Genomic DNA, 17,307 nt, shown 5'->3' on the forward strand with positions numbered 1-17,307 from the left:
TTTATAGGAAAGATATTGTCAAGCTTGAAAGGGTTCAGAAAATATTTACGAGGATGTTGCCAGGACTAGAGGCTGTGAGTTATAGCGAGAGGTTGAGTAGGCTGGGTCTGCATTCCTTGGAGTGCAGGATGAGGGGTGATCTTATAGAAGTGTACAAAATCATGAGGGGAATAGATTGGGTAGATGCACAGAGTCCCTTGCCCAGAGTAGAGGAATTGAGGACCAGAGGACATAGGTTCAAGGTCAAGGGGAAAAGATTGACCAAGAATCCGAGGAGTAACTTTTTCCACACAAAGTGTGGTGGGTGTATGGAACAAGCTGCCAGATGAGGTAGTTGAGGTTGGGACTACCCCATCATTTCAGAAACAGTTAGACAGATACGATAGGGGTTTGGAGGGATATGGACCAAGCGCAGGCAAGTGGGACTAGTGTAGCTGGGACATTGTTGGCCATGTGGGCAAGTTGGGCCGAAGGGCGTTTCCACACTGTATCACTCTATGAATCTCTACGGCATTTGACATATGTTAAAGTTCCAAGATCAGAGGTCAAAATTTGAGGAACAAATTACAAATGTTCCAATTTGTTACTAAATATTAGATCATTTCTAAAAGCCAAAAGCAGGAAACTTAATAGATCAACGTCAAACTGGTAGTTTCGAGGCAACAATAAATCCCTATAACAAAACAACCCAGAGCAACAATGCAATCAGGAAATGTGTTGAAAATCATGTGTGTGTTTTTCAACAAGAAAATCTAAATGGCTTAATATCATATATGTAGGCAAATCTCACTTTTGGGAAGTTTTAACACCGCAATATTACTTTTTAAACTTTTAATGGTCATCATTACCTTAAGTAGTAGCAGGCTGCTGCTGCACTCTTAGTAGTAGAGGCATTCTGAATATAACTAAGGACTTCCATAATTTTCACCCCATGCAGGAGTTAGGAATATCCACCTAAATCAAATTAGCAGGCAAGTGAGAGGCAGTTGGAGGTTACAGTACTCCCACCCACTGTCTCTCTCATTTTGGATGATGGAACATTACAGGCTTGAGACATCTTGTTTGAGAAGTGAGATTACTGGTTTTATGGGCAAAAGTTTGGCATGAGCATAGCGGGCCCAAGGCCTCTTTCTATGCTATACAGCTATAATTCTATGACTTTAAGGTCTTGACAAACTGCTGCAGTGCATCTGCAGACAGGATACAATACCGGCGGGTGCATACGTGAAGATCAAACATATTAATCGCCAAAGTACGTGTCAGTCAAGTTGTCTTTTTTATTCGTAAGAACGTCCCAAAGGGTGTTTCACAGAAGCTCAGTAGCAATAGCTATTATCATATTCCATGTGTAGGAAGAAACAGCAGGTGTGGTTTAAACTGAAGATAGACACAAAAAGCTGGAGTAACTTGGCAGGTCAGACAGCATCCCTGGAGAGAAGGAATAGGTGTCGTATCGGGTCGAGACCCTACTTCAGTCTGAAGAAAGGTCTTGACCCAATACGTCACCTATTCCTTTTCTCCAGAGATGCTGACTGACCCGCTGAGTTATCATATTCCATGTTGTAGAATATGGTAATTCTAATATGGAATATGTCATATTCCATATTACAACATCTTTAACATAGTGATTCAGTAACTAGGTACAAACTCTGAAGTGAGAGCACCTAAATTCAAGTCTAAATTCATCAGTCTGAAGAAGCGTCTCGACCCAAAACGCCACCTATTCCTTCGCTCCATAGATGCTGCCTCACCCGCTGAGTTTCTCCAGCATTTTTGTCTACCTTAAATTCAAGGTACAGTATTTTAATATGCCAACAAGATGAACATACTTTCAAACCACATTAACATAACAATACACTGACACTCAAGAAAGTCATATGCTAAAGAACAAGCAGAAAGGTTCTCGACAAACTACAAGAAAAGTTCAAATCTTGCTCCATCTTACTATTTTTCAGGATGGGGGTTGCTGAGGTCAAGTGATTTTAATACTTTACATTTGATCCTCACGACTCCACACAATTTGAAAACTTTAAATACAAAACTGATTGATTTATGTAGTTATTTTCTTTTTAGGAGAAACAAATTGGCACATATATAAACACAAAAGCTCAAGTAAAATTAGCTACTCTTCTCTCTATGTTTCAACAAAAAAGGGTTGTCATTGTGAACATTCATTCACCATAATCAGGCTTGGCATTATACTAACAAGGTTCACATAACCCTGTCTGATAAATCACAAAAAATAAATGATGGAACAACAAGCTGTTATAACTACAATATGAAAGCGATGAATACAGTCCCTCCAACTCAAAGTAAAATCAAAAATGAGCGATTCCACACTTTTGCTGAAGCTAAAACATCAACAAGAACTATATTTCCGAGCGATGGTTGCAAACGTTGACATGAAGGACAAGATTATATCAATATATATTACAATACTAGCAGGTTATGATCAGAGTAGAGCCCAAGAAACCCTCTGCAGTGACGCAGTTGAGACGAGGAAGGCGAAAATAAAGGAACAGATCGATCAAAAAGGGTGACAAACATGGTACTTTAGCCGGGGAGGGGAACAGTTTATAGAAACAGTGCTTCAATAGGAAGAGTAGCCGGTGAAGCCCACGCTGAGCCAGGGCCACCATTGAGTTTAAAAATAAATGATGGAGACGCAGACAGAGAGTGTAGGCCTCGGATTAAGCCGCGGCCTCGAGTGCGGGCCGGCGCCGGCCGCTCTGTAGCGCACCCGAGGCAGGGGCTCCCCGGGCCTGTCACTGCGAGGGGGAGCAGAGCGGCGCGGAGCCACCACAGCCCGGGGCCCGGCGGCCGCTCCAACTGGGGGGGGGGGGGGGGGGGAGGCGGCAACTGGAGGCCGAGGCTCCGGGCCCTGGGTGGGTAAGTGAGTGAGTGAGTGAGCGGCCGCTCCTCCTGCCCTCCCTCCCACCCACCCGACCCGTCCAAGAAACACTCACCATCTTCAAGCGCTCCGGCCTCTTATAAAAAATTATATATATTAAAAATAAAAGAAGAAAAACGGACAATTAGCAGTCACGGTGGGTGAGACTCATGCGCAGTGCAGCGCACTCCCCCCCCGCACGGTCGCTCGCTCGCTCCCTCGGCACACACACACACACACACACACACAGAGTGAAAGTTGTGAGGCCGCTGCTTCCTTCCTTCCTTCCTTCCCTCCTTCTCTCTCTCGCCTTCCTTCCTTCACTCACTCGCTGCTCCCTCGCCGCCTGCCCGCCCGCCCGCCTGCCTGCAGCCCAGCCCGGGCGGTACGGCCACAGGGCGGGGGCTGAGCCTAACTTCACCTCCACACCAAACTCCTCCTCAACTCCACTCTGCACCAGCACCGTTACACCAACATGCACCAGGCAAGCAAGCAAGCAGCTGGCTGGATGCTTTAACACCAAGCGTTTATTATTACACTTTACCGTGCACTATCTTCACCTATTCTGTGCTGCTGCTACTGCTACTGCAAGTAAGAATTGCATTGTTTGATCTGGGAAATATGACAATAAAACTCTCTTGACTCTACATGCTTCTGAGTGGAAGAGTGCATTTGTCTGTTTTACTTTTTTTCTCTCCCCCCGCCGCAGGTTGCATTTGTAGGAGGGTTGGGTGAAAGTTTATTTTTACGTGCACCACAGCTTCGGACACACACAAAAAACGCGAAAGGAAGATAATAATCTCCAGCGTTCTCCATGCGTCAGAGAATCGTGGGAGGGACTTTCTACGTCGACGATTGTCACAAGCACGGGAAATTTAAAATATTCGAATAAATCTCCAATTTTAGAAAATGTTACCTTGTTTGATGAGTTTCACTTGATGGTTCCTCGTCACCGTGTTACGTCTGTAATACGTCTGCTTTCAGGTTATGAAACTACCACTAAATCTTCAATCTCCTTTATGTCACTCGCTCGAATTTTTGAATGAGAAGATGGATGAGATGCTACCTGACCCGCTGAGTTACTCGAACTGAGTTACTTTGTATGTTCGGTATATACCAGCATCTGCAGTTTCTTTCTGCGCTACTCAGTCTATGTTAAAAGTGTGGCGATTGGTAACATCGTGATACTTTGACTGTTTTTCTTGCTCTTTTCTTAATTAAGCTGTATCATGTCTCTGTAGATCATGACCTCTCTTCATTTTATCATAAACGTTATAGTTATTGTGAATCTCCAAAATTATATGTAAGAGCTACATAATTTGTGCACGTACGTTATCATTATATATTATGATGATGAGGTTTGGAAAATGTTCTTTCCCAGTCTTTGTCTGGGGATAAGATGCAATCATATTTCTCGTGTAAGTAGTTTCTTTCATGTAACTATTACAATGCAATTTAAGAATTGTGCAAAAATCAAATTTGTCTTGTTGTGGTTATTCATGAAGTTGGGTCTGCTATCAACAGAATAATTAATGAAGAGGACAACAGTTACATGTTGCAAAACGCGGTTTAGATAGAACAGATTTAGAACATACACCTGTTGTTAAGAATCAACTACTTCCAGGGCGTTATCTTCGCCCATTAGCACTGACTTGGCGAACGAACGCTTTCAAAACAACAGCTGCATTTCTCAAAGAAGCAACCCAAGACTCCATTGAAGACAGACCCGAAACGTCGCCTATCCATTCCCCACACGGATGCTGCCTTAAACCGCTGAGTTACTCCACTGGACTCGGAAATAGCATTTATGTGAGAGTCAGCTGATAGAATTTCAATGATGTCTCCGAAGTTTTGTCGAAATTTTGCGAAATATTATTAAAATTCCTAATGTCTTCCATGACCTCTACAAATGCCTTTCATGACCTCAGTTAATCTCAGGGAGTTGTGTCGTCATCTATTTAAATTAAATTTGCTCCTGTCTCACACCAATTAATATTCACATTGTTTCGTTTACAAAGAGAAAAAAGTCGTTTGGTTTTTTAAATCAAATTCATGGAACTTTCGGGAGTAATGAAACTGATTATAATCTCCCAAGGGAATTCTAATATGATTTTTATGTCGTTTCCTTGGCACTATGTCAAATGTATCGCCAGATGATTTTACAAGACGCAAAGTTGTTGAAAATATATATGTGTAGGAAGGAACTACAGATGCTGGTTTACACCGAAATTGACACAAAAGGCTAGAGTAACAGCGGGACAGGCAGTATCTCTGGAGAGAAGGAATGGGTGACGTTTCTGGCCCTCCGAAACGCTCTGAAAAGGGATCTCGACCCGCAATCTGATTTGAGGAAGGACATTCTTGCTATTGAAGGAGTGCAGCGTAGGTTTACAAGGTTAATTCCCGGGATGGCGGGACTGTCATGTGCTGAGAGAATGGAGCGGCTGGGCTTGTACACTCTGGAGTTTAGAAGGATGAGAGGGCATCTTATTGAAACATCCAAGATTGTTAAGGGTTTGGACACGCTAGAGGCAGGAAACATGTTCCCGATGTTGGGGAAGTCCAGAACCAGGAGCCACAGTTTAAGAATAAGGGGTAAGCCCTTTAGAACGGAGATGAGGAAACACTTTTTCTCACAGAAAGTTGTGAGTATGGAATTCTCTGCCTCAGAGGGCGGTGGAGGCCGGTTCTCTGGATACTTTCAAGAGAGAGCTAGATAGGGCTCTTAAGGATAGCGGAGTTAGGGGATATGGGGAGAAGGCAGGAACGGGGTACTGGTTGGGGATGATCAGCCATGATCACATTGAATGGTGGTGCTGGCTCGGAGGGCTGAATGGCCCACTCCTGCACCTATTGTCTATTGAAACGTCACCCATTTCTTCCCTCCAAAGATGTTGTAAATGGCCATTTGCAGTTCCTTGTTTCTATCCTTATTGCTGGTTTACTGGATTCCGTCCGTATTTTTAAAACAAAACACCAAAAGTTCTGTAATGTATCGGAATTCACCGGACAAGATCAGGTTTGACATTTCAGGCAATTGTAGCAAAACCATAAATGATCACAATATTTGTGGTGAATTTCCGCGGTGAAAATCCGACCCGCAAATGTTCGCCACAGGAGTATTTATCGTGGTATGTGTAATGATTATGAATAAACTGGAAGATCCTACGGATGACTTGCACACGCCGCTAACAGCAACCGGGTGGCTAAGCACTTCCCTTGGAACATTTGGGGAAACCTGGGTCTGAAAATATAGGCAAATCATAAAAAGTAATCTCACAGTTGCTATGGCATCGTGTGCCGGGAGACAATTGAGCTATAGAATGTTAATTGGCGAAAACTTTGGAACTAGTCGTTCGGTGCGAGTTGATTAAAAAGTGTTTGGAAATTTCAAACTTCAAATCAAATGTCTCTCAAACCTGCTGATTGTATCTGGTTCCACTTTTCGTAGCAAGTTCCACTTTTCGACACAAAATGCTTGAATAACTCAGGCAGGAAGCATCTCTGGAGAACATGGATAGGTGACGTTTCGGTTCCAGCTGGGAAAGAGGAGACAGGATCAAGCGTGGCAGGTGTCGGAAGGAACTGCAGATGCTGCTTTAAATCGAAGATACACAAAATGCTGGAGTAACTCAGCGAGTTACTCCAGCATTTTGATCTCTGGATGGAAGGAATGGGTTTCCCAAACTCACCCATTCCTTAAACCCATTCTTTCTCTCCAGAGATGCTGCCTGTTCCTCTGAGTTACTCCAGCATTCTGTCTATCTCAGATAATAGATGGACACGGGCGAGGGGGCAGATGGTTTGAACAAAGACCCTAGATTAAAGCATAGTCTGTAAAATAGGATTGTGAAGCATGGGGAAGGAATGTTTGGGGGGGGGGGGGGGGGGGTGAGAGGGGTGAGGGGAGGGCTGAAAGAGGTGCGAGTCTAGATGGGCCACAGTGGGGTGGGGTGGGGTGCGGGCGAGGGAAGGGTAAGACATGGGAGGAGAGAGAGGTTGTTAGAGGTTACCTTGTGGCTAGCATCCGTCCATCCATGAGAGATGATGGTGTGGCTTTAGAAACATAGAAAACAGGCGCAGGAGTAGACCATTTGGCCCTCCGAGCCAGCAGCGCTATTCACTATGATCATGGCTGATCATAACTAGGTGTTTCCTGTGTGATTTTCTTTTAAACATTGTAGTTTTAATTTTTCTTAAATTGGAACAAAAATTAACATTGTGTATTTTTCTGTACCCAAAACCAGTACCCCGTCCTGCCTTCTCCCCATCTCCCCTGATTCCGTTAGCCCTGAGAGCGAAATCTAACCTGATAGGAGTAGAATTCGGCCATTCGGCCTATCAAGTCTACGCCATTCAATCATGGCTGATCTATCTCTCCCTCATACCCCATTCTCCTGCCTTCTCCCCATAACCTGTGACACCCGCACTAATCTCTGGGTTAGGCAGCAACTCCACTATTGTGCCGCAGTGCCGTTCCAAAATTTCCTGTCTGCGTGTGTTTTAATATCCCAGCCCAGCTTTAAACCTGGGAATGGGAAGGGTGATTTTACAGAAAATAGAACAATACAGGAGGGGACCAGTAAATGGTGAATTAGGGGAGGGCACCAGTAAATGGTGAATTTGGGGAGCGCACCAGTAAATGGTGAATTTGGGGAGCGCACCAGTAAATGGGGAATTAGAGGAGCGCACCAGTAAATGAGGAATTAGGGGAGAGCACCAGTAAATGGGGAATTGGGGGAGTAAATGGGGAATTAGGGGAGCAGCAGTAAGCAGCAACAGTTAGTATTGCCTGGAAGTAGGTTCGTTCGCTCGTGTGTCAGACGACGCTGTTGGCTTCCGTCGTCGTTGTTCCCGGGGATCGCCACGAGGAGGCTTCTGTCATGATCCCCTAGATGTAGGTAAATCAGAGGGAAAGAAGATGTAAGCGCCAAGGACCCTGTTCAAGTGTTTTCCGTGAACGTCGGAGAGAAGCAGCAACCAGAAGCAGCGAGAGCTAGTATTGGCTGGAACTAGGTGTCAGAGGGAAAGAAGAGCCCCAAAGACCCAGGTTTGAGTGGTTTACTAATTAGCCCTGAAATAGCGGATTAGGTAACAGATAAAGAAGTGCTGCTGTAGAGGAACGGTCTTGTTGAGGTGGTGCCTTGTTGGAGGTAAAGTGTGAGTCTTTGGCTAAAGAATCCTCGGCGAGGAGACTGAGGCAAGGAGCTTACACTTTATCAACATTTGTGATTTTTGTCCACTGAAGAAATGGCAGGCAAGTTGGTGCAGTGTGCTTCTTGCAGGATGTGAGAAGTCAGGGAAACAGCTGGAGTTTCTGGAAATTACACCTGCAGAAATTGTGTCCAGGTGCAATAGACATAGGCTTTGACGGTGTCTTCCTTGGAGAGGGTAATGTTTCATCTGTGGTTGCATTTCTTACTGTGACTGACTAAGCCTACACCCTTGACAGCCATCAACTCCCACCCCGCGTCGCCCACAGGTGGAATTGTCTGGCTGTTGAATTGGGGAGTGCGTTGCACTGACCATTTCGTGATGTCCACGCCTGACTTCATGCCCCACCTGAAATCCTTTGGGTTGTAAATTACCCTAGCGGGATATGGAATCAATAACTCCGTGTAAAAACATTTCCCTTCAAATCCCCTTAAATGCATTTTCTCACCTTAAACCCGTGCCCTCTTGTTCGACACTCTGCCGTATCTGCGCTCCTATTAATTGAATATATAATTGCTCTCTTACATGCTTACGTCTCTGCTTATTGCTTCAAACTATATAATTGTGCAATCAATTCCTTCTTTCAAAATATTAAAATAGATACCAAACGCCACAAATTCATCGCAATGTACATATTCTGTGAAACCGCAAAGATGAATGATAGAAAACTATAGACGAATAGAAAACTATCCCGCAGTTTCTTAATTCTGTATTCAATTGAAACCAAATTCATGGTAATTCCTAAAACATGCCACCTATACCAGATTTCAAAGTTGCTGGCGAACTATTATATAGAAAAGATCCACGAAATCTAGGAATCAGCCTTAATCTCGAATTTCGCAAGAAATTATCTCATTGTTTTATCAGTAATCTGTCATATGAAATGTCCAGGAAAGAACTGCAGATGCTGGATTAAATCGAAGAACGGCACAAGATACTGGTCAACCTTATATCCTCTGATTATGTCTTCAGTCTTAACAGCACATCGTCAAATAATGGACGAGCTTCTGTTATTTGTTTTGACGTCGTCACACTCTTACTTTAATAATTGCAAAATAGATTTTAATTTAGTTATTTTGTAACAAGAAACGACGGTTCTGATTGGGGATGAACAGCCATGATAACATTGAATGGCGTTGCTGGCTCGAAGGGCCGAATGCCCTACTCCTGCACCTATTGTCTATTGTGACTTGACCAGTAGCAGTGTCGCTATTCGTCTTATTGCTAATAGACGATAGTTAATAATGCATGCTACAATAATTATTTTTGTGTCTCTTTTAAAATACGGGGAAGGGAAATATCTCTGCTTCATACCGATTATTACTTCAATACAATTCCCCGAATATGATAGTCATTGATTGTGTTATGTTATGCACGGATATTACACTGGTGTGAACTTGTATAATACGTTGTGCAGAAAAACTGGACCATGAGTTTAAGATCAAAGATTTGCGTGTAAATTCATATGACTGATAGACACAAAATGGACCCTTCTTCAGACTCTCTCCAGAGATGCTGCCTGTCCCACTGAGGTACTCCAGCTTTTTGTGTCAAACTTCGACAGATTGGGTTTGCTGATTTACGAAACACGTCGCGATCCTGAATCCACAATAAGATCCTGAATCTAGATAAGGTTGACATTTTAGAAGCATTGCACTGCAACAAAATGCTGGAGTATTTCAGCGGCTCAGGCAGCATCTCTGGAGAACAACGGATAGAGCTATCCACGTTTTCCAGAGACGAAGCCTGACCCACTGAGTTACTCCAGCACTCATAGTGTGGCTTCCCTGTTTCACGCTTGCAATACGAACTGGCGTCTTTTTATAACCCAGTCGTAAGTTTCAGAAGTCGTTTTAAGTTGCGATCGGAATCAGAGGTAACATTTAATAAAAACTTCCTGCTCTTAGTCTAAAGTTCAAATTGAACCAAATGTTTCGCCCTCACGCGTTGGGGTGTTTGACCTGAGTATTATCCGTTACAATGTCATTCTTCAACCCAATTTACAGCCTTTATTTGTGTACGACGATTCCCTGTGGGTAAGTTGAAACTTTGTTTTTGTTTATTAATCTGCAGAGTACCAAGTCGCAGATAGACAACATAAGATGGAGTAACTCAGCGGGCCGGGCCAGGCAGCAGCTCTGGAGAGAAGGAATAGGTGAATGTGTTGGGTCGAGACCCTTCTTGTTCTTCTCTCCAGAGATGCTGTCTGTCCCGCTGAGTTACTCCGGCTTTTTCTCTCTCCTCGTGGTTTTAAACCAGCATCTGCAGTTCCTTCCCACACGTTTCAAGTCGCTGCGGGTGAGAATTGTACCTCGTGTGTAAGCAAGCCGAGGCGGAGCTACACTACAGGAGAGCCCGGTGTGTGGGGACTCGACACAGTCGAGGGACGGCCGCTTCTTGCTCAGGCTTCAGGAAGCCGGTACAATGGAGAGGTACGAGGCTGCCATGGTCCTTGGAGCACTCGGGAATGCCATGGGCTATTATAACGTTACGGGTCACGGGTGCAACAAAGCTGGATTCAAGCTGACCGAGTCTGATTTATCAGCAGAGATAGACATAATGGTTTTTAAACCATTTCAGTGGAGGGCTCCATTCGATACGCTCATGCACATGGCGACCGCCGAAGCTTTGGTTTGTGGTGAGTTTTCTATTCTCGAGTCCTATTCTTTATTGTTTATGTATGACTACAGTTTGTCCCATGGTATTGTTATCCATCTTACACACTGCCCGCCCACCAACACGCTTCATTCACACGAATACATGACACATAATCCTCGCGTGATGTGAACTATGCTGGCACTAAAGCAGAAATAAACGCTTCAGGTATCACTGCTCGCCTCTTGCTTCGGGTGACTCTCTAACAACTTGCAGTTTTTAACATGCGACTTTATCCATCGCATTTTCCGTTTAGTTTCACAAGCTCTCAGGAACGCTCAACACATTCATGAAAGCGCCATTGCAAAACGAATCTTATCCCTTCCGTCCAGATTTGGATGAGAAATCTAATCTTCGGATTGCTTCATAATACCGACCTTAGTTTCAATGTTCATGGTAACATTGAAGGTACTGACTGGGGTACTTTAGAAAGTAGACCCGAGGTCCTGTCAAAGCACCCCCCCCCCCCCCCGTTACTTTTCCAAAGATGCCATCATTTAGAAACTAAACTTGTAAAGGTCGACTTGTGTACCATGTGATGAAAGTTTTGAATGTATATTGCAGTTCCGTTAGCACCAGGACGATAAATGAACCTTTGGAGATAGACATAAAATGCTGAAGTAACTAAGCGGGCCAGGCAGCACCTCTGGAGAGAAAGAATATTTGTGATATTTCCTGTCCCGCTGAGTTAATCCCGCATTCTGTGACCATTCGGTGTAAACCAGCATTTGCTGTGACTTCCTAAACCTTTGGAGTGTGGATTCATGGTTAGAACTCTAATGCAATGGATGGGACATTCAATTCGTTTTTGTTATATCCTTCTCAACGTTGAACAATTTCCACATTGAATGTGTTTGATTGAATATATTATACTTCGTCTCAAGATCATATGTTAATAGGAATGGGAATTTGTTGTCTTTCAGGATGCGATTCCATGCAAGAATTTTGCACTCAAGCTGCAAAGAGATATCTTCTGGCGTTGCATACCTATCAGAAATGTCCTTTACAACCAGTATCAGATGGAGTCCAAGTCCGAAAAAAAGCCTATTCCTCAAAAAGATACACATCGATAAATAGAAAAGGTGAAGACCATGTCATATAATTTTAAGCATGTCATTCAGTCTGTAAATTGTGCTGCTAGACTCCTGAGGAAAGATGTAGGTAATTTAGTGCTGCTACAGCATTAGTGCAATTAAATCCCGTGCAATTAATTAGTGCGATTAGTTCACAAGGTTAATTCCCGGGATGGCAGGACTGTCATATGATGAGAGAATGGAGTGGCTGGGCTTGTATACTCTGGAGTTTAGAAGGATGAGAGGGGATCTTATTGAAACATATAAGATTATTAAGGGTTTGGACATGCTAGAGGCAGGAAACATGTTCCCGATGTTGAGGGAGTCCAGAACCAGGGGCCACAGTTTAAGAATAAGGGGTAAGCCATCTAGAACGGAGATGAACAAGAGAGCTGTGAGTCTGTGGAATTCTCTGCATCAGGGGGTAGTGGAGGCAGGTTCTCTGGATACTTTCAAGAGAGAGCTAGATAGGGCTCTTAAAGATAGCGGAGTCAGGGGATATGGGGGGGAAGGCAGGAACGGGGTACTGATTGTGGATGATCAGCCATGATCACAATGAATGGCGGTGCTGGCTCGAAGGGCTGAATGGCCTACTCTTGCACCTATTGTCTAAAGAATAATTTATGACCAAGAATCAGTAAAAGACTGTAATATTCATACACGCAGACATACATCGCACAGTTTCGTCATTAATCCAACTATAAGATAGTAATTTTGAAGCTATGTTATTGTTTTTTCCATAATGTTTAAGATTTGTTTTTTTAATTCTCTGCAGTTTTCAGGATAGACAAGAATAGTCAGGGCACTTCTTATAGTTGGTGTATGACACATTTGCAATGAAGAGTGAGTGAATGACTGCAAGAGTATTAATACAAAATCAATTGGTCATCACTGAAGCACAATTATCCATCTGATAGATAAAGCTTTATTGCAATACAAAGTTGACCCTGCTCAAAATGAAAGGACAACTGTGTACTTTACAGTGGCAGGATCATATCCTCTGTAGTTAGACACAAAATGTTGGAGTAACTCAGCGAGACACCATCATCTCTGAATAGAAGGAATGGGTGACGTTTCGAGTGTAGATACTTCTTCTGAATCTTGGGTCTCGACCTGAAACGTCAACCATTCCTTCTCTCCAGAGATGCTGCCTGTCCCGCTGAGTTACTCCAGCATTTTGTGTCTATCTTTTGTGTGAACCAGCATCTGTAGTTCCTTCCTAGAGTTGCTCAAGGGTACTGTGAACCATATGAGGAGAGGCAAAGGATGGACTGTACTCAACATTATGAACAAGGACTGAGGATGTCCTTGTCTGAAGATACCAGTCTGAAGAAAGATCCTGACCCAAAACTTCACCAGAGATGTTGCCTGACCCACAGAATTAATCCAACACTTTGTGTCCTTTTCTGAGAAATACCATGGCCAAAGAAAATATCATGAATTATAGAAAATATCTCTTGCCTTTGATCAAAAGTTTAGTTAAGTTTTGTTTATTGTCATGTTTACCGAGGTACAGTGAAAAGCTTTTGTTGTGTGCTAAATAGTCAGTGGAAAGACAATACATGATTACAATCGAGCCATTTGCAGTGTACGGATACGTGATGAGGGAAAAACATTTAGTGCAAGGTAAAGCCAGTAAAGTCCAATCAAAGATAGTCTGATGGTCTCCAAATGAGGTGGATAGTAGTTCAGGACTGCTCTCTAGTTGTGGTAGGATGCTTCAATCGCCTGATAACAGCTGGGTAGGAACTGCCCCTGAATCTGGATGGGTTTTTTTCACACTTCTATACCTTTTGCCTGATGGGAGAGGGGAGAAGAGGGAGTGGCCAAGGTGCGAATCATCCTTGATTATGCTGCTGGCCTTGCCGAGGCAGCGCGAGATATAAATGGAGTCAATGGATGGGAGGTTGGCTTGTGTGATGGTCTTGGCTCAGTCCACAATTCACTGCAATTTCTTGCGGTCTTGGATGGAGCAAGTTGTTGGCAATATTTACTGCTGGGAATTTGAATTTTCCAACCATCTCTACTTCAGCGCCATCAATGCGAAATGGGGTATGTGTACCGCTTCATTCTGCTTGAATTTGGTATTGACAGTGGGGCAAAAAATCTGTTCCGAGATTAATAGAAAAGGGGAACAATGAGTTGGAAGGTGGCAATGTGCCTAAGCACCTAATGTGGAAAAGTAGATAAAGAATTTAATGCTGATTGATGAGATAAATGTGGCTTGGGATGCTTTTTGAAGAGTATTTGATGATGTCAATTTCAGATAGGTTGGTATGTTGCAGATGGAGCAACCCATTTATCATGCTGCTAGCAATGAACTTAGAAAAAAAAACTGACCCAGAGCTGATGGCAGACAACTGGAGAAGCAGAAGATGTTTTTTATCGAAATGTCGAATCGAAAGAGGGAAGTAGGAATAATGGGGTGAAAGTATAGAGATATAATGAGTTGAAAGGTAGAAGCCAGAAGACAGCCCACTACATTGTGTCAGCACCCAGGGAGGATTCCCTTTGGCCCTTTCTCACTCTTTGGCCCTTTATTCCTCTAAACATTGCCTGTCCGCATATCTGTCCAAGTGTATGTCTGAAGAAGCGTGTCGACCCGAAGCATCGCCCTTTTCTCTCTAGAGAAGCTGCCTGTCCTGCTGAGTCACTCCAGCATTTTGTGCCTATCTGTAAGTGTATTTTAAATGTTGTTATTGTACCTGCCTCAACTATTTCCTCTGGCAGCTCACTCAATATACCTCCTTAGATCCCACTGTTCTACAACACTCCTCATTACCCTACCGTTCACTATGAAGGTCCTACATTCTTTGATTTTCCAAATACAACATCTTACACTTACCTGAATTAAACTGTTTGCCATTCCTCAGCCCACCTGTCCAGCTGATCAAGACCCTGCTGTAATAAATGATAACTGTCTTCACTGTCCACAATACCATCTATTTTTGTGTAACCTCGTTCAAAATTACAAATCAGGCCAACTACAACTACAGGCCAAATCATTGATAGATGACTAACAATAATGGTCCCAGCACTGATTGCTGAGACACACCACTAATACAGTCCTGCAGTCTGAAAAATAACTTTTCACTATCATCTTCTGCTTCCTAAGGTGAACCCAAGTCTGAATCCAGTTAGCTACCTCTCCCTGGATTTCACATGATCTAATTTTCCAGAGTGGCCTTCTGAGTGGAACCTTTATCAAAGGCCCTGCTGAAGTCCATATAGACTATGTCTATGGCCCCGTATTCATCAACCTTCTTGGTTATTTTTAAAAAAACGGAGCCACATCAATGAGACTATTATCGTTATACAAAATCATGCTGACCATCCCTAAACAACCCCTCTATTTCCAAATGCATGTAAATCTTATCACTCCGAATCCTTTCCAGTAACTTTCCTACCACAGTTGTTGGGCATTCTGGTCTATAGTTCTCAATCTTCTTATCGAGTCCATACACAAGATTAGAAGTTGTTCAGGCAGAGCTGTACACACTTCTTGGCATCTGCACACAATGGTGTCTGTCTTGCGTTTCTTGTACTTCTTGTGTGCGGTGGTAGAAAGATTGGTGGAAACAGGACCGCGACGTGAACGCTCTTTCCTTGACCCCATAGTTCCCAATGACATCATGATATGGTTACAAAAAATCTAACAGTGGAAATGTCCAATAATTGCGTACGAGTCCATGATTCTTAACTGCAATGGGTGTTGTTATGTACAGAAGATGCCACATATGTGCATTAAAAATACTCCACAATGGAAAGATGAGTAATGTGGGTGAAAATAAAAATATTAAATGTTATTTAACATGTTTGGCTTTATTCCAAAGCCAAATGAGATATTTAGGAACCTACAAGTGCTAAGGACTGCATGAATGAGTCCTCGGTGTTAAATTCTATGGAGCTGATTGAGAGGATTGGACAGCACCATAGTGCCATCAGTACTCTTTAGAGGAAACCATTGTTAATGCCAATGTAAAGTGATTGCAAATTAATTATCTTAATATCTATGAAATGCAAAGACTCTCATAAAGAATTACATGACTACATGTCAAGATAAAATGTCAAAATAGGCAGCTGGAAAAAGCTTGTCAATCATGGAGAGAATTTGCAGTGAATGCACCTTAGCAAACTTTCTCACAAATGGGCATGATAGTTGTTCTCATACTCTCATGACATTGAAGGAGCATGTTGTTATTATTAGAGATTTCTGGGGTATGGAATGAGGGGGAGAACAACAACTAAGATTGAACATTTTTGGGAGAGTGGGATTTGCGGAGTTATTAGATGTGGGTACTGGTAATCGTGGCGATCCAGTTCATGGGCACACCTGACCATCGCATACATAATATAGGTACAGTAAATCTTCATTTTAACGGGCCACATTATAACTGATTTCAGTTATAGCGGATGGATCTACCAATGGCTGCCGACGCAATCCCCGGCTAGCGCCACCTCCCCAGCCCCTGGCTCATACCTATGCCACCCCAGCTCATACCTATGCCACCCCCGGCTCACACTTATGCCACCCCCGGCTCACACCTATGCCACCCCCGGCCCACACCTATGCCACCCCTGGCCCACACCTATGCCCCCCCTCCCCCACTGCCCGCGCCTCCCCCCCCCCACTGCCCGCGCCTCCCCCCCCCCACTGCCCGCGCCTTCCCCCCCCACTGCCCGTGCCCCCCCCACAATGCCCACACCCCCCATGGCCTGCCCTGCTAGCTATGCCTGCCATTGGCGCCAACAACCCTGGCAGAACTCCACACACACGCGGGCTGCAACTCCACTGATCCTCACCTCTCTCCCAGCCTCCAGCAGGCAGGGCCGTCAACTGACCTGGATTCCAGCTCCAGTTCCTGACCAATAGTCTGAAGAAGGGTCTTGACCCGAAACATCATCTATCCATGTTCTCCAGAGATGCCACCTGACCTGCTCAGTTACTCCAGCACTCTGTGTCATTTTGTGTATTAACCAGCAACTGCAGTTCTTTGTTTCTACAACTTGTACGATAACATTAACTTACTTATAGCGGACAGTTGGCAGCAACGGCCAATATTCCCCGCAGCGGTCTGTTATAACAAGGGCTGACTGTACATGATTTGGATAATAACCAAACTGGAGTGTTGGTGACGTGAACAGATGATACCAAAATAGGAAGTGTAATTAAATAGAACAAAATTAATCATAAGGGGAAATAGATAAGATCAGGGAATGGGCTAAATTCTGACCAAAATGTAAGTGCAAAATTGATGTATTTTGCCAAATAAACTTGATTTCTGAATGGAAATTGACTTAATAATGTGAAGAAGGAATCTTGAGGCACTTGGCACAGGTCGAGCTGTGAAATAACGTGAATATATTTCTCAGTTTTAACGAGAGGAATACATTGTAATTGCCACGCATCAACATAAATTGTTAAGAGGACAATTGGAAATCAGATTTCATTATTAAAGTTTATTTTATGATCTA

At 43.6% G+C, this 17,307-nt stretch overlaps 2 protein-coding genes across 3 annotated transcripts in view; one reads left to right on the plus strand and one right to left on the minus strand.

Moving 5' to 3' along the window:
- The window catches only part of dcun1d1 (defective in cullin neddylation 1 domain containing 1), a 64,129-nt gene extending 60,784 nt beyond the window's left edge, over positions 1 to 3,345 (minus strand). Inside the window, exon 1 of one of the 2 annotated variants that reach the window (XR_004413854.1) lies at positions 2,967 to 3,345. Coding sequence is in view for 1 of the 2 variants with exons in the window: in XM_033032165.1 (XP_032888056.1) it covers positions 2,967 to 2,969 (3 nt within the window). In the remaining variant the exon portion in view is untranslated. The remainder of the gene's footprint in view (positions 1 to 2,966) is intronic. The other variant, XM_033032165.1, reaches the window with a different exon arrangement.
- Positions 3,346 to 10,449: 7,104 nt separating this feature from the next.
- LOC116980073 overlaps positions 10,450 to 17,307 on the plus strand; it is a 34,734-nt gene continuing 27,876 nt past the window's right edge. The window contains exons 1-2 of the mRNA XM_033032166.1: positions 10,450 to 10,742; positions 11,683 to 11,841. Coding sequence (XP_032888057.1) covers positions 10,529 to 10,742; positions 11,683 to 11,841 — 373 coding nt within the window. The 5' untranslated portion in view covers positions 10,450 to 10,528. The remainder of the gene's footprint in view (positions 10,743 to 11,682; positions 11,842 to 17,307) is intronic.

Source organism: Amblyraja radiata, chromosome 13, assembly GCF_010909765.2.
Source record: "Amblyraja radiata isolate CabotCenter1 chromosome 13, sAmbRad1.1.pri, whole genome shotgun sequence".
In the NCBI taxonomy this organism is placed as follows: Eukaryota; Metazoa; Chordata; class Chondrichthyes; order Rajiformes; family Rajidae; genus Amblyraja; species Amblyraja radiata.